The sequence below is a fragment of the Rhinolophus sinicus genome, linkage group LG06 (genome assembly GCF_036562045.2).
Source record: "Rhinolophus sinicus isolate RSC01 linkage group LG06, ASM3656204v1, whole genome shotgun sequence".
NCBI classification, from domain to species: Eukaryota; Metazoa; Chordata; class Mammalia; order Chiroptera; family Rhinolophidae; genus Rhinolophus; species Rhinolophus sinicus.
In genome coordinates, this window is record NC_133756.1 from 68,066,631 (window position 1) to 68,084,970 (window position 18,340).

The 18,340-nt window shown below is 39.6% G+C and overlaps 1 protein-coding gene across 2 annotated transcripts; it reads right to left on the minus strand.

The window, feature by feature from the left end:
• Positions 1 to 8,128: 8,128 nt before the first annotated feature.
• PAK1IP1 (PAK1 interacting protein 1) lies at positions 8,129 to 18,226 on the minus strand. 2 transcript variants are annotated; one of them, XM_019752345.2, is made up of 10 exons: positions 18,062 to 18,226; positions 15,847 to 16,009; positions 13,448 to 13,568; positions 13,298 to 13,372; positions 12,716 to 12,768; positions 12,133 to 12,278; positions 11,939 to 12,036; positions 9,820 to 9,919; positions 8,804 to 8,924; positions 8,129 to 8,649 (listed from the first exon to the last, which is right to left on the minus strand). In XM_019752345.2, exons 1-10 carry the CDS (start codon positions 18,143 to 18,145, stop codon positions 8,429 to 8,431), a joined length of 1,182 nt encoding a protein of 393 aa, XP_019607904.2. In that variant the 5' UTR covers positions 18,146 to 18,226; the 3' UTR covers positions 8,129 to 8,428. The 2 variants fall into 2 exon arrangements, with proteins under 2 accessions (XP_019607904.2, XP_019607903.2); XM_019752344.2 differs by having other exon boundaries at positions 15,847 to 16,012; positions 18,062 to 18,225.
• Between the last annotated feature and the right edge of the window lie 114 nt (positions 18,227 to 18,340).

The window sequence follows — 18,340 nt, forward strand, 5'->3', positions numbered from 1 at the left end:
GCATGGAGGCGGGGCTTGAGGCGAGGAATCGCTGCGCGTCCTCTGCGTCGGGGCGGGGCGAGGGGCGGGATAGGGGCGGGGCAAGGGAGGGGAGGGATAGGGGCTGGGCATAGGGAGGGGTGGGGCACAGGGAGGGGTGGGACAGGGGCGGGGCTTGCAGCGGAGAGTCGCCCTGCAAGCTCTGAATCCCGGGACAGGGCGCGCGGACAGGGCCCATCAGCGCCACGTCCAGCCGCAAGCCCGCCTGCCAAATGCCTAAAACCCAGAGTTCGAGTCGGATTTTGCTAGAGGCCAAAGAGTTGGACCAGGAGGGTAGTGGAGGCCCCCGAGGAGGGAGGAGGACGTCAGAGGCTGTTCTGAAGCATCCCATTAATGGGCACATTACTAGGTGTAAGCTAGAGGCAGGCCATCCGGGAGGATTGTCACTACCCGATCACGTTGTTTGCCTACAACGGAAAGGACCACTTTCTACCTTCAGGAGAATATGATGACCACAGGCTAGGTGACTGGCTCACCTAGGTGTTTGTTTTAGGGAGTGAGGCTACTTGAGAAGCATCTTAAAAGGGAAAGAGGGTAAGTTAAACATAATTTCCAACTTCCTCTGTGATGTCCCGGTGCCCACACGACATTATGTCAACACCCACTCCAGATTTGCTTCTCTTCCCTGCCTTTCCTGCACCATTCACTCAGTTGCTGTACACCAAAATTTGGGCGTCATCCTCGACGTCTCTTCTTCATCCCCCACAAGTATCAACATGGATAAATCTTATCGATGCAATCTTGAGTGAAAAGGAAATTGCAGCATATACACACTCTAAAGTAAAAACTTTCCACTTGCAACAGCGCCTGCTTCTAGAGACGTTTACTGCATCTGACTTTAAACAGCCAAAGCTGATAATGACTAAGAACTCGGAGCTATTCCTACTGGAATTGCCAGACCCTCATACAGATGTCAGACAACAGACACGAAATATGCTCAAATGGGCAGAGGACCTGTGTATCTCCAAAGATGATATACAGGTGGCCAATAAGCACATAAAAAGATCCTTAACACCGTTAGTTATTAGGCAACGCAAATCAAAAGCACAATGATATAGTACTTCACACCGACTGGGATGACTATTAGAAGAAAATAACAAGTGCTGGTGAGGATGTGGAGAAACTGAAATCCTTGTGCCTTGCTGATGGGAATGTAAAGTGGTGTAGCCACTGTGGAAAACAGTTTGGCAGTTCCTCAAAAAGTTAAAGATACAATTACCATGTGACTCAGCAATTCCACACCTAGGTATACACCCAAAAGAACTGAAAACGGACTAGGAGACTTGTATGTCAACATTCATAGCAACATTATTCACAAGAGCCAAAAGGTGAAAACAATCCAAGTGTCCATCAACAGATGAATAAACAAAATATTCTATATACATACAACAGAACACTATTTAGCCATAAAAAGGGATAAAATTCTGACACATGCCACAATATGGATGAACCTTGAAAACATTATGCTAACTAAGCCAGATACAAAAGGACATGATTACAGTTTCATTTATATGAAATGTTCACAATAGGCAATCCATAGCAACAGAAAGTAGAAGTTACCAGGGGATGGGGGGAGAGGGAAATGGAGAATTGTCGCTTAATGGGAACAGAGCTTCTGTCTGGGTGATGAGTAAGTTTTGGAAATATTGATGATGGGCACACGACACTGATAATGCCACTGAATTGTACACTTAAAATGGTTTAAATGGCAAATTTTATGTTATATAGACTCAACCACATTTTTTTTAAAAAACTGTCAAGTTCATGGAAAACAAGGAAAGACTGAGAAAATGTCACAGATTGAAGGAGACTAAAGAAACATGAAAACTAAATGCAATGTATCCTGGAACAGAAAACAGCCATCAATGTAGTAACTGGTGAAATCTAAACAGACTACAGTTAACAGTATTGTAGCAATGTTAATTTCTTAGTTTTGACAAATATACCATGGTTATGTAAGATGTTAATATTAGAGGAGACTGGGTGAGGGGTTTTATGGGGACTGTGATCTTTGCAATTTGTCTGTAAACCTTAAATTATTCCAAAAGAAAAGACAGAGCTAGACTGGATGAACTTGAAAGCCCTGCCAACTCTGGCAGCCCAGGATTCTGATCCATAAAGGCACCTTTATTCTTTAAAGCTCTACAGGGGTGCTGAGGTCTCTCACAAACCAAAAGCTGCAAGTCAAAGCACGTGAGGAAAGGCCAGGGAATGAGTGCAGTATTAAAGGGATCATTTCTCTCCTCTTACTGTCTCCTCACCCCCATGCTTAGTCTCTCCCCGACTTTCCTTTGTCCAACATTAGCAATCAATGCAGGTGAAACAGGAAAGGGAAGGAGACTTGTTCTTTGGGCTTTCACATCCTTCAGAGTCTTGAATTCCCTCCTGTTTGTAGGCCAACCTCATACACTTTTAGTACCAGCACTTCATCTCAAGTTAGACCACCCCTCTGCCACCATGGGTATGATGGTGGCTAAGAGCACCAACATTTTGGAAACCTGGAACCAAAGGAGCTCCTAAAAAAACTGGTATCAGATGGAAGGTGCAACTCACTTCTTTGCACCAGGAAAGAGGTCGAGGCTCCAAACTGCAATGCAACTACATAGAAGTTACCATCCTGAATTACTACAAAAATGTTGGCACCACAGGGATTCCAATTTACATGTTAACATACCTAAAAACCGACAAGTTTGTATGTAACACCTCTCGAAGTCAGGCTTACCTTTTATAACAATACCAAACTCTACTATAGATTTTATCTCCTTTTTATTTCTGATCCCAACCCCGACCCTTTGAAGCTCCCCTTCCTTTGAGATCTCAGACATCAAGGTGACATCTATTAACATCTGTTGACCAAATGACAGAATATGTTCCTACTACTAAGATGATAATGGTAGTAACGGCTGGCCTTTACTGAGTACTGACAACATGCTAAGCACTGTTGTAAAGGCTTTAAGTATATTGACATGTTTGATCTTCATAACAAACCTATGAAGCAGGCAAAGATTGTCGTCGTCATACAGATGGGGAGACTGAGGCACACAGAAATAAGTGGAAGAGCCCAGGTTTGAACCCAGGCTACTTACCTCCAGGGCCCGTCCTTAATCACTAGGTGACTCTCTCTGTAACCCATGTCTTGTATCAGAGATTAGACATGGGAATAGGAATAACAAAGCCCGCAAAACTCCTCAGTTCTCCAAGGGTTTTTTTAACAAAACAAACCCCCCACCAATAATATCCCCAACTCTCTAACCTATTTTGAAACTGTCAAATTTTTTAAAGGTCAGTCACTGGCAAAATACTTCAGTGAAATTTGAAAGTTGAAGTCAACTTTATAAATATAAATCAAGAAGCAAGTAAACACAGGCTAGTTAACGAGAATATGAAAGTCCCTACACTCTATGCGAATAGTTTAATAACCAGGGTTTGGATCACTATCAACCTAAAGGGATGCTGCTGCACTGACACTGACACCTACTGGTTTCATTAACAACTTGTCAAACTGAATGACTCACATTTATGGATGGTGTTGTAAAATACTCGTACAAATGGGAACCGGCTAATATGCTGGGATTGCTGGCAACCAGTGAGACAAAATTTCACAGAATACATGTCAAATTCTGAGATCAGAAAGGATAAAGGGCTCAGGGTTAAGTAGGGAGTTTGGTGATAGAGTCAGAGCTAAAACACAACTCCCTTTCCTAGGTTTATTAAGAGCATTTTGCAGAGTTTAACAGTCACCCTTCTAGTTATGTCCTCCTAATCAAGTATCTTCACTTTCGATGAGATGAGCTAAATAAGGTAACTAGAATTACTCACAAGCAACCATGTGAAATGATGTTATGCAAAAGCAAAGGTAATGATATTTGGAAAAGACTTCAGGATCCTATACTTTTTGAGAACACAAACATAAAATATACAACCTAAGTTTTTAAGGTCTTACCCTTAAGCTTAATGAAATGAGCTGAAGAGGCTAAAATGTCATTTCATTCCTTCAGTTAAATGCTGCCCTAATTAACAGCTGATGGAAATGTTTTCATATGCATTTCCTAGACACTGGAATTAAATATATGGAAACTGCATCAAGTAACTTGTTTATGATAAGCTGATCCCGCATCATTATTCTAGAGAGAATGGCATGAGGGGAATTATTTGTATCCATTTTCAATCTGAAAACTCTATTGAGGGAATGTCAATTTCCAGGAAGAGGGAGTAGACATAATTTCCCATTCTTCCTAAAGACACAAAGAAACCACGGCTATCATGTATTGATCACACATAAGATTCTCAAAGGTGGAGAGAAGGCAAACCAACTAGGGACTCAGGACCAGAGGAACAATGTGGTAGTGAACTCCCTAAATTGTTTCCCCCCATACACTCCAGATTAGGAGGCGAAGAAATTGGCAGCCCAGAAATGCCAATAGTGCAGACAAAAAAAGCCCCAACAAAATCCAGCTTTTTCTAAAGGACCAGGAAAGCAACAGCCTCGCAAGATAGAAAATGTGTAGACAATAACCACTCTACTCCAGCCAAACACCACAGAAAAAAACTGGCCCCACTCTGATCCATGCCAGGTAAGTCTTAGTGGGAGCCTCGGCTTTCAGCCTCAAGAGGCCGTAATAAGGTGCCCTCGCCCGATGGGTGGTGTCAGAAAAGATCTTTCATCCACACTGGCTGATACAAGTCCCCTCTCCAGCGTCACTGGAGACCCCACAGGGATCCAAAGCTCCCCACCTCTGCCCAGAAGTAATGCTTTCCCAAACCTGTACAGGAATATTTATAGTGACTTTATACATACCTGAAAACTGGAAACCAGATGTCCTTCAACAGATGGTTAAACTGTGGTACATCCATACCATACCACTCATTAATAAATACCGAGTATTTCATAATGTGGATCAATCTTCTAGAACTATGCTGAGTGAAAGGCCATCCCTCCAAAAATGTGTAATTCCACTTATTATAATTGTGTCAAATATTAGAGACAAATAATAGATGAGTAGCTGCCAACGGTTAAGGAGAGGGTGGAGTGTAAAAGTACAGGATGGAAGAAGCCATAGGACAGCATGAGGGATCCTTGTGATACGTGTTCCGTATTTTGATTGTATCATTTTTCTACATCCCAGATATATTTTACTATAGTTTCCAAGATGTTACCATTGGGGGAAACGGCAAAGGGTACATGGGATTTCTATGTGTTATTTCTTATAACTTCATTGAATCTACAATTATCTCAAAAAGGTGAATTAAAAAAAAAAATCCACTACTTTTCAAGGAGTTCTTGCTAGTGCAAAAAGGCAAGGCAAGGAAATAAAAGGTATACAAGTTGGGAAGGAAGACATAAAACTCTTTGTTCACAGATGACATGATTATCTATGTAGAAAATCTGAAAGAATCGACAAAAAATCTACAATTAAGTGATTCCAGCAAGGTTGCAAGATACAAGATTAATATGCAAAAGTCAATTGCCTTCCTGCAGACCAACAATGAACAAGTGGAATTTGAAATTATAAACACCCTTTACATTTGCACCCCCCAAAATAAAATACTTAAGATTAAACCTAACAAATTGTCAAGATCTGTATAAGGACAACTACAAAACTCTGATAAATAAAATCAAAGAACTAAACAAATGGAGAGATATTCCACTTTCATGGATAGAAAGACTCAATATTGTCAAGATGTCAGTTCTTCCCAAGTTGATCTAGTTTCAATGCAATCCCAATCAAAATCCCATCAAGTTATTTTATGGATATCGACAATCTGATTCTTAAGTTCATATGGAGAGGCAAAATTGAAGAAGAACAAAGTTGGAGAACTGACACAACCTAACTTCAAGACTTACTATAAAGTTATAGTAATCAAGACAGTTTGGCAAAAGAATAGACAAATAGATCAATGGAACAAAACAGAGAGCCCATAAAGAGTACACCATATAGTTAATTGATCTTAGACAAAGGCACAAAAGCAACACAATGAAGCAGATTAGTCTTTCTGAAAAATGGTGCAAAACACATGCAAAAAAAAAAAAAAAGTTATCTATACACAGACCTTACAGCTGCCACAAAAATTAACTCAAAATGGATTGTAGATCTCAATGTAAAATGCAAAACTATAAAACTCCTAGGAGGTAACACAGGAGAAAACCTAGATGATCTTGGTATGGTGGAGCCTTTTTTAGACACACCAAATAAATATATGGTCCATGAGAGAAATAACTGATAACCTGGACTTCATTAAAAACTTCTGTTCTGCAAGATAATATCAAGAGAATGAGAAGACAAGCCGTAGATGGGGAGAAAATACTTGCAAGGTGCATCTGATAAAGGATTGTTATCCTAAATATACAAAGAACTTTTAAAACTCAGTAAGAAAATAATCAGATTTTAAAAATGGACCAAAGACCTTTACAGATACCTCACCAAAGAAGATATACAGATGGCAAGTAAGCAGATGAAAAGATGTTCCACATCATGTGTCATCAGGGAAATGCAAATTAAAACAATGAGATACCACTACACACCTATTAGATTGTCCAAAATCTGGAACACTGACAACACCTAACATGGTGAGGATGCGGACCAACAGCCACTCTCACACATGACTGGTGGGAATGACAAATGGTACAGCCTCTCTGGAAATGGGTTTGGCAGTTTCTTACAAAAACTGAACATACTTTTACCATACAGTACAGCAATCACGTTCCTTAGTCTTCACCCAAAGAAGCTGAAAACCTGTGTCCACCCAAAATCCTGCACGTGAATATTTAGAGAAACTTTACTCATAATTGCCAAAACTTGTAAGGAATCAAGATGTCCTCCAGTAGGGGAATGTTAAACTGTGATACATATAAGACAACAGACTATTATTCAGCACTTAAAAAAATGAGCTATCAAGCAATAAAAAGATATGGAGGAAGCTTAAATGCATATTACTAAATGAAAGCCAATCTGAAAATGCTACAATACTGTGTGATTCTAACTATATGACCTTATGGAAAAGGCAAAACTATGGTGATAATATATAAAAAGACCAGTGATTGTAGGGGATAAGGGAGAGATCAATAGGCAGAACACAGGAGTTGTTTGAGGGCAGTGAAAATACTCTATTACTTTAACGGGTATATCGTTATACATTTGCCCAAACCCATAGAATGTACACTACCGAGAGTGATCCCCAAGGAAAACTATGGGCTTTGGATTATTATGTCAATATAGGTTCACCCTTGGTAAAAAAAAAATGTACCATTCTCGTAATACTGACAATGGGGGACGCTATGCATGTGTGGGGGCAGGGGAATCAGGAAATCTCTGCACCTTCGTCTCAGTTTTGTTATAAACCTTAAACAGCTCTTAAAAAACTAAAGTCTCAAAACAAAACCAAATCTACACTCCTCTCTGTTTATGGGCCTGAAATAAGTTAAAAAAGAGGTAGACAAAAACATCAGACACATAATTTGATTCATTCCCGAGATGATTTCCTCCTATGAAGTGAGAGGCAACTCCGGTCTCCAAGTGTCAGGTATCGTATTTTGCCTAATCAGGAGGGATTCCTCTAGTGGCTTCATGTACTTGACATCTGTCCAGCTAATTCAAACCTAAAATCCCCTATTAATGTGTCTTTTCAAAACATTCAGTAATCTATTGAGGAAAGAAGATGACAATATTAATCAACTGGCTGAATTTAAGACTACCTTTGTCATATTAGCTAATTTTTTATGGCCTGAAATGGATGGGGAAAAAAATGGAAATGTCCTTTTCCTGCCCTTAAATTACCATGTCATCCACTGCTTGGAAAAAAAACAATTTAACGAGGTTTGGCAACCTCTCTAATAACCTTCTTATGTATGCAGCTCTAAAATTAAATATATGCTTTATACATACATATTATATGTCCATAATTTTGTTTGTCCCAACATCCTAATATGAAAATCTTTTTATACCTTTTGTTAACAAAATCTGCATTAAAATTACTAGAACCATTTGAACAAGCTAAAGTAAGGCTGTTTTTTAATTCTTCCCCCATTTAGGAGAAAAATTTGAAAAATAACTTTTATCTACTTCTGGTAAAGAATGTGTTCAAGATTTTGTATTTTTTTAAACTACATTACTTTGAGAAAGTTCTTTATTTGCCTTACACAACAGTAAAAATTATATATTATACATTAACATACTATACATCACCATAATTAATAAAATAGTCGCCTACCAAAAATAGTTTTACCACCGTTTAAAAAAAACAAACCATCTAAAAATGATATAGTGATTTTAAAGCTGTACATTTTCTCCCAAAGCTGTACATTTCCTTTTACTCAGGGAAAAAAAATTTAGTTACATTTGAAAAGAATGATTCCATCTAAAAAGTTTTTCTCTTAGGAGAAATCTGGGATTCACTGCATCATTCGTATTTTCTCCTTTTTTCTTTTCTTTTTTTCCAACGTCTCTACCATTTTCCTCTTCTTGGTCAACACTTGGCTACTTCCTTTTGTTGGCTTATTGCTGACACCAGTTAAAGCACATTTCTTCGTGTTAAGCTTTGACTGCCTTTCTTCTTCCTGCACTGTATCACCAGATTCCTTTTTGTTGCCTTTGGACTGCTCTTCTTCACTTACTAAAACATAAGAGACAGTGCATTTAAAGATCGTTTTTTCCCTTTGAAACAAACACAGGCTGACAATAAAGTGAAGTTATCTGGATCTCCTTCACTTCAACAATTCAAAAGATAACAGATCATTCCATTTTTTTAAATGATCAAATTCATTTACCAGAAGGCTCTGCAGCTGGAAGCTGGCTTTCTTTCGTGTCTGTCACTCTGTCTAGCCACACTCCGAGACACGTCAGCCTGGCTTTGGTGTTTACTTCACAGAGTAAAGATGGGGGAACTTTCTAAAACAAGAAAGAAAAATTCATAACATGGGAATTTAAAAATTTTCCTGAGAATAAAATAGGCTATTTAGAAGAAGACATGTATTATCTTGATTCATGATTGGTTTGACTACGTCGTTCAGAACCAATTTCTGAGAACTCAGAAATTTTAAGTTCACTAAGGAAAGGGACTGTCTTGTTCATTTCTTGTTCTTTCAACAAAGAACTTTGCACAAAGTAGGCACTTACAAACCATATTCACAGAATGTGTTTATGAGAACTAAGCATGATAAAGCAAGACAGTGTATGAGAGGGAGACCATCGAAGGGAATTTAATTTTTCAATTATCTCATTCAAAACTATTGTTAGTTCCATAACTGATCAGGAATTTCCAAAAATTTTTTAAGTAATGGCAGTATTTTTTTTTTAACTTTTATTTATTTTAAGTGTGTTTTTCCAGGACCCATCAGCTCCAAGTCAAGTAACTGTTTCTATCTAGTTGTGGAGGATGCAGCTCACAGCGGCCCATGGGGGGATCAAACCGGCAACGTTAAGAGCACTGCACTCTAACCAACTGAGTTAACCAGCCACCACACTAATGGCAGTAATTTTATCTAACAAATTTTTACAGAGAGCCTCAATAAATGAAAAGGAAGCAAGTAGCATTTCCCTGATTGAAACAGCAGTTCTGAGATCCTGTCAGCTCAGACTCACCCATTCCAACCCCTGAACAGCACTGTGGAACCCTAACTTTAAAACCATGAAATCTCAATCAGGCCTGGAAGAGATTTAAAAAGCTTATTAAAGATCTCTGACTTGTGACCCTTAAAAAAAAAATTGCACCTCCCTTAACTCAAAGTAATACTGATAACGAGACTTGCATTAGAGTATATTTATATTGTGCTCAGACACTGACCTTATCCTGCTTAAGCTTCCACATTTTGATGAAACCATCACTCGATGCTGTAGCAATAACATGATGCTCTGGAATTTCAAAACTGAACATGTCTTTTACCCTAGGATAGAAATATTAACATCACAAAAGATTCTTTCTTCAAGTAGTACAATAGTACACACAGTCTTGATTTTTCAATGTTTCAAGTGCTTCCAAACTGCTCCATGAATGTTGCTAAAACATAACTACGCTTCACATCCCATGAGTCAGGGAGTCATTTTTCAGCGTCTAAATTCTAAGATAAAATTGACTGTTAACCATATCTTAAGAAAAAGTTGTAAAGATGACTATAACTATAAATAATCAGGTTATCGCAAAGGAAATATACTATTTTAAACAAAGCCCCTCACCGCAAGAAACTACAAGTTCAGTACAGAGAGAAAAAAGTAAGACGAGATGAATCAAGGCTTCCTCCTATACATCCATTCCTCTCACTTCCAGGGCCACCACCCCTAGTGAAAGTAACTATCATTTTTCTTCTGAATGATAAAGTAGTCTAATTGGTCTCTGCTTTCACTTTTGCCCCGTAACAATTTTTAAAAATGTCAATCAAATCATGTTACTCCCAAGCTTAAAATCCTACAAACCTAGGATCTGTGTTAGAGTACCACGGGACAGGAGGAAGTGGCTAGGGATATTTATGAAGCAAGGCTGCCTATAAAAGGACAACTGCTGAAGCTGGTGGTGGGTCTGTAGGGGCTGCTTCCTTAAACTGGTCTATCTGCCTTTAAATTTTTCCATAATAAGAAACACAACAAAATCTACAAAGGCATTTAATGTAAAATCTCAGCTCCTGATGACAACGGCCTACACGGCTGTGCACCACTTGGCTCAATCTCGTCTAGTCTTCTATCTAACAGATCTTCTATCTGTTCCTGAAATACACCCAGCTCTTCCCTGCCTCAGGATCAGTGCGCCTGCCGTTCTCTCCTGCTAGAAAGAGTTCCTTTTTTATCCCTAAGGTCTCACTTCCCCTTCCCTGATCACCTTAACTACGGCCTGTATACTGATTGCATTATTTACAAAGTATTTATCTGAGTATTTACCAAGAGAGATTTCTCAAAACCTATTACGTATTTAGAAAATAAGAACTGGGGCCGGCCCGGTGGCTCAGGCGGTTAGAGCTTCTAACTCCTAAGGCTGCGGGTTTGATTCCCACATGGGCCAGTGGGCTCTCAACCACAAGGTTGCCAGTTCAACTCCTTGAGTCCCGCAAGGGATGGTGGGCTCCGCCCCCTGCAACTAGAAAACGGCAACTAGAAAATGGCAACTGGACCTGGAGCTGAGCTGCGCCCCCCACAACTAAGGTTGAAAGGACAACAACTTGACTTGGGGGAAAAAAAAAAGGCCTGGAAGTACACACTGTTCCCCTTCCCCAATAAAATCTTTAAAAAAAAAAAAAAAAAGAAAGAAAATAAGAACTAAGATGTAGGGGAACATGCAAATAAAACAAACACATTAAAGTGTAACTCTATACATTATCACCTTTTTTCAAAATTATAGGGAAAATGCAGGAGCAGGCAGATCGAGCTGGGTTTGGATCCCAGCTCCATCACCTAACAGTGGGGTAATCTTGGCCCAGTCACCTATTTACTCTGAGACTCAGTGTCTACCCCTAGAAATAATGAACAGTAAGAGGCAACAGAGACTGCCACAAAACAGAAGTCAGTAATGTCATTTCTTTCTCCTGCAGGAAAAACAAATAGGGTATAAAGTGGGGAGGGAGGGAGGTGAAAGAGGGAATTAAGCAAAAAGGGAGGACCGGTTGGGGCAAAGTTCAAGATTGTTTAATTTTTTTCCCCCATTCAAATATGGTTGATTCCAGGCCCCAAGTATAATGAAATTATTGGAAAATTCTCTTGTGCAAATGACTAGTCCTGATGACAACGTCACCGCTTTTGCATCACTAAAGCCAAGAAGACATTTCCACATAGGTATCATATATATATATATATATGCAGGTATGTCTGTCTCTGCAGTTGTTCATAAAAAACATGTACCCTGCTTTATAAAACTATTGCATATATAACACTTATTGGGACTTTACACATATACACAGAAATTGAAAAAAAACAAAAACCTGTTGTCATGCGCTTTAAATTCACAGAGGCACGTTAGGGAATCAGTGTCAAAAAACCTTACAACTTCTTCATCTCCAGCCACTGCAAGGACAGACTCCTAGGAGAGAGGAAAAGAACAGTATCCAGAATGTCATCAACAGTTCTGACCGTCGTGTACACACTAATCGTCTATCACTGATTTCTGACCACTTACTGAAACAAACGTAACAGAAGACACTCGCTTTTCATTTGTGATGATGCCACTAACAGATGCTGTGTCAAGTCGATAGACATCTATGTGATTCAGTATGACAACCACATATTTCTCTCCTCTTGGGGACCATTCCACTATGTGAGCATCTGTTAAGTTAAAAAACAAAGCTTTTTTAATTTCATAAATAAAAATAAAATGATCAGTAATAATAAAAATAGCAAATATTTATTTTTAAAAATAGCAAATATTTATTCTGTATATTTTCATAGCCATTATCTTACTGAATACTCACAACAAACTCATGATACATTTTGCATGTTAAATTTTAGACAATAAACTGGGTTCAAAGAATCCTTAAAGGACAGAGCTGGTAGGTGGCAGAGCCACAGGAACCCCAATCTAAAATGGGAAGAGAAAGTAACCGAAAGCTTTTGCTCTCAGAGGTAACCATCATCATGCAAGTACATAAATGTGTATAGGCACACACACAAGAGTGTGTGTGTGTGTGTGTGTGTGTGTATGTGTGTGTGTATTCATATTCCACCAAGGTATTATCAAATACATTCCAAACAAAAATACCCACTTTGTTTTATATTTTTTATGAATGCCGATCTTCCTTCCACAAGATTCCATGTTCTGCAAAACAAGAAGCTCACTTATAGCACGATCATTAACTTCTACTATGTGTAAAGGTAAGCATAATGAAGACACACTCAAATGACAATTTACTAGATACATGGCTATTTAGAAGAACTGCCATCTTCTTATAGTAACATCTGTAATATTTATTATCAAGCAAGATTAACTCATTAAAAGAGTATTCCCACATCCCTTTATTTTCCAAAGGTTTCACCTTGTAAAACATTTACTAGGACGATGCTCCTCTTTACATCTAAGCTTACAATGACTGAAATGTAATGTACATATGAAATGAAATGTAATGTGAACACAGAGCTTATCATTTTTTCCTCCCAGTGTGAAAAGTTCCACTAGCTTTCAACCTTTCCTTGTATCGCAGTATTTTTAAATGGCTGACAGGTGTGAGGCAATACAGAAACAGCATCTACTCGCTGTAGTAAAAGATACCCTGGCGGTGGGTTCCTGTTGTACTTGGAGAACAAAGACCATCACTTAGTCAAGTTGCTCTTGGGCACTAATGACTTACCTTAACGTCTTATCTGTACCCACAGACAGGGCCAGCTTGCCAGATGGGTGAATAGAAAGGAAGGTCACATGGCCTCTAAAAGGAAACCAACAGTTAGCCCCCAACTTAACTGGCACTTGGAGACCACCCACGGGCAAGAGCAGGACTCACCTGTGCGCTTTAATTGACTTCAGGCACTCCCATTTCTTTGCATCCCAGACACAAATGACACCGTCCTCCGCCCCACTGATTAAGTGCCTGTTGCCGTGGAATTTCAGGCAAGTTATTGTGCCTGTGGAGAAACAAAATAGGCAAAAGTGATGTTCATTTTGAATGCAAATTCCATTTCTAGTTTGAAGGCTATGCTGCGGTAAGTAAAACATCCAATGTAAGTATTACTGAAATAAACCTTAATATCTTAAGTGAGGAAATTAATTTTTTTAATATAACAGTTTCAAGCCTATACAAATATTTTCAGCAGTTTCTCTTCATATGCCTAGGTATAGATTTAAGCTCATAAGTCCACTTTCATGCTCTAAATCTCCATAATCATACATGTAGGAGCGAGGTGGAAGGGTTGTTTGAGCAGAAGTCAATCAAAACTAAGCAGCTAACAGCTCACCTGGGGAACAAGCCGCGATGTACAGCCACATGACTTCGACTTTCTAAATAGTTAGCTACCCAATCATCCGTAAACCAATTATTACTCCAGAGCTGATTTTGATTCGACTTTTCCATAGTTCTGATTCAGTCATAAGAACTTAAAATGTTACACTCTTCCACTGTGCCCTCTATAATCTCCTTCCTGTACTTAACAAATTTTCCTACATCTTTTCAATTTCTTCACAAAACACTCCACTCCCCTACATGTAAACTGAAGTCTGGATTGCCTATGAATTTCCCCTACAGCTCTTGAGACTGGGAGATACGTTCATTGTCCTCAAATATTAAGAGGCTGAAGGGAGGTGAAGTGATGGAAGAGCCCCGCATTTCTCTAGCTCCCCAAAGCAGTCCATGCCATTATTCATTTGTCCTCAAGTGAAATTCCCCATTTTGAAGCTTGTCAGCCAGCTTAGCCGCCCTACAGCTCGGGGTGAGCAAAACTGTCTGCAGAACAAATATGGCCAGCGGCTTGCTTTTGTAAGTGCAGTTTTACTGGAACACAGCCTCTCTCATTCAGTTACAAGACGCCTATGGCTGCTTTGCACCACGGCACAGGCCAGTCATCCTAACAGGGACCACATGGCCACTAAGCCTCAGTATTTACTATTTTGTCATTTACAGAATGTGAAACCTGGGTCATCATTGTTCATCTGCACACCTCCTGGTCAATTCTTTACGTTACCCTTTATATTGAAAAAGCCAAAGAGCTCTGATGCATAATTTTGCACCCCCCAAAAAATGCACTAAGACAATATGGGCTTACATACCACCATCTCAAAGTGGGAGGCTTTAGCTATCTCTGCCTGTGTTTTCCTCTTTCCCGGTTATCTTATTTCCTACCCTGGAATTTTGCTTTCCCACATCTACTCCTTCAGCCCATGACTCCATCTGTTCTCTGGAAAAGAGCTTATCGATTACCAACTGTTAGAAAACCAAGATTACTACAAGGAAGGAAGGAAGGAAATCGTGGGCCCTACTTCATTCGTCCCCCATCCAAACTCCTTCTAAGTTCCTTTCTTATTGTTGAATACAATAACGGTTTGGACACACCAGCTTTGTTGAAATTATTTCTTCCAAGCCTTAGAAAGAGAGCTTTTCTTGTACGAACTGGGAGTAGAAGACAGAGAGGAAAAGGAACATATGTTGAAATCACTCAAAGCCTAGCTTCTGTGTAAAACAAGACACTTGTCAAAGTAGCTAAGAACCACCTAATAAAAGAAAGACACTGATCACTCCAAATTTACTGCTAGACAACCACGCTTGGTGTGGCACTTCTGAAACATATGAAGACAGGGTAGGAAAAACGTCACCAATCTTATCTGCCTTTAATTGCAGGAAACTAACTTCTTTGGCTGCGTTTCCCTAAACTAAGTACATATCTAATTGATTCTACTATTTTGAGTTCTTCCTTTCCACTTTCCAGAATACATGGGCTCTAGACGTAGGTTCAAGTTCTACTTCCATTGTTCTGTGACCTTGGACAAGTCATGAAACATCTTTGAACCAAGATTTTTCTCTTCTCTGAACTGAAGATATAGCGGTACCTTCTGGGCACACTGCTGGTACATGATACCCTCAGTAAAATTAGCTATCAAAATGCTGCCTGCTCTGCCTGGAATGCCCTTTCTCCCTCTTTGCAAACTTCAGCTGGCTAACAACTGATATTTCTCTTTAAGGTAATTCAGATGTCATTTTAAGGAAGTTTTTAGTGAAAATTCATTTCTTCCCCTTCCCCCCAACTGAGTAAAGCACCTCCCAATACAGACTGTAAACAACTTAAGGACAAAGAATCCCATGTTTCTCATTTCTGTATTTCCTAGCACAGAACGTGCTTAATGAACTCGAGAGTCAATCTGTAAAGGAATAATGCCTCAACATTGTTATCTAACAGGGTATCATTTTCTTACCATTGTGATGCACTAGAGACCCGTGGTCTATCTTCTTTTTCATGTCATAAATGTGAATTGTTTCATCTTTGCTCCCAGTGACTACAAAACGACTATTTACAGCCACTGCTGACAAGGAGGCAGTGTGCGCATGGTGAGTAAAGTCAGCCACAGGAGTCCATTTCTGCTGCGGAGTGAAACACACAATCAATGTCACAATCATTATCATAGTTCTCTAGAAACAGGTAAGTGGTTCCACGATCCATGAGGGCTACCAAAGGAGCCTACAAATGGAGAAAAAAAACATGCAATGATATTTAGATGAAAACAAAGAGCCCGAGAACTGAACAAGAAAGCTGAAGCAAGAAGATGGGAGTGCAACGCTAAGTATGGTGACTCCAAAACAATTACGGAGACCAGACTACAGAGACGTTAAGGTCCCATCCAACTCCTTAGCTCCTTATTATATTTACTTATATGTGAGACTCACCTACTGTTCATTCATTCAAATGTTCACATTTTGATCTGAATTTATTCACTCAAATACTAAATGACTATTATGTGCCTGGTATCATTTTAGGTAGTTGACATATAGCAGTGAACTTATTCTAATGGAGCTGCCATCCATGTGGGAGAGACAGACAATAAACAAATTAATATGTTACATAGATATAAGTATAATGACAAGTCCTATAAAGAAAAATAAACAGATTAAGAGTATGTTTCATTAGTATGAACATAAGCCCTAGAGCATGACCAATGAAGCCTCAAGAACTCTACACTGACTGACATGTAACTTTTGGGTTGGATGAGTGTGATTGAGTGCACACACACCTCTCAAATTGAAGGAGATGCATCAAGAACTATTAGCAAAAAGAACAAACCAAGGAAGAAAAAAACCACCAAAATTTGTTTGAACACACTTAAGATGTGTTATTGCAAATTAATTCCTAAATAACTACCGCAACAAATAGCTCTTCCATCAATGAAAACCGAGGGGAGCCTCTTTTGAGTAAAGGCACAATATTCCCGAGGGGCTGCTATGACCATACATCAAAGAATAACCCTTGCTTGTGCATCTTACAGAAGGAATGTTGGCTATCTGGGCTATCTGTCTAGGTTTAGAAGAAATATTGGGTAATGGTTAGGAGCTTCAAGTGTCAGAGACACCTAGGCATTTGAGTCCCAAGTCTGCCAAATACCAGCTGTGTGGCCTTGAGCGGGTCACTTAACCTATGTTAACTTGAGGTTCCTCATTTTAAAATGGGGCCAACTGTATCTGCCTCAGAGGATTGTTGAGGACTACCTGTGTCTGTAGTAAGCAACACTGCTACAAAGAGAATAGAATCAGTAGCATCAGCTTTAAATATTCAAAAAATGTCATCTTTCAGCCAAAGACACATTAATAACCAGAGAAGAAAACAAAATAAACAAAAGCAATTAGTCAAGTCATATACTTCCAATTTTCTGGTTAATTCAAGACTGGCACCTTGACTTCTCCAGAAAGAAGACTCAGTGAAACAGGTTTTGAAGCGATACCTGGGATTGCTTAACAGTAAAAATTGTCCTGGGCTAAAAGATCTTATTTCTAATTCTGGGTATATCCTAACTATCTGTTTAACTAATAGTAATTTACTGAATTTTTTATTCACACGTCCTGTAAAATGCTTATATTTTGTTGTAATTTCTTTCGTGTATGTCTCCCAGTCCTCTCTCCCCTCTTATGTCGGGAAGATCTTTAGTTGCAGGATCCATACCTTTGGCTTCTTTACAACGTCACTGCAAATAATGGCCCCAAAGTAAGGGTCCAATAATAATGAATTCGTGTCATTTTCTTCATCAACGAGGGATTTATCTTGATCCAGTTTTAATATTTTTTAAAACTCAGGACAGAAACTCAGTGGAAAAGCGAACTGTTCCTCATTAAATCCTGAACATCCAAACTGGCTGTCAACTTATGGGAGCGACCTTTAAATCCATACTCGACGACTCATTTACCCGTTTGCAGAAATGCCAGCTTCCTTCGTGCACCGTGGTCAAAAATATCCCCGATAACAGACATTATCTCGTTTTGTGAAATGCCTACTCCATGTTTTAAAAAGCTAACTTGTACTTAAAGTCTCCTGAGCTTGATTCGCCAATTACTCCCTAAGAGCTCATACAGTTTACCTGGGTCCTGTGGAAAGCACACCAGACCTTTGTCCGCCCACACCTGCGGCGGTCCCTCGGCACTTACCTCGCGATCGCCGCCCGCCTTGGACTCCGGGTGCACAGCGAACCCAAAAAGGACCTGCTCGTAGCAGCCAGCGACCAGCTCCATTCAGCAGCGCACGTGCCTGTCTGCGAGCCACTCTCAGCCTCCGGAGCGCACACCAAAGGGGACGCCAGAGGAAGAGGGCCCTTCCTCCGTCGGCGCTCAAATGACGTCATGGCCTCAGGGCTGCCTTTTAAGCGCCTGCATCAGTGGAAACGGCTTCAGCGCTCGAAGATAACGCAAAGTTTCCAAGCGGAGACT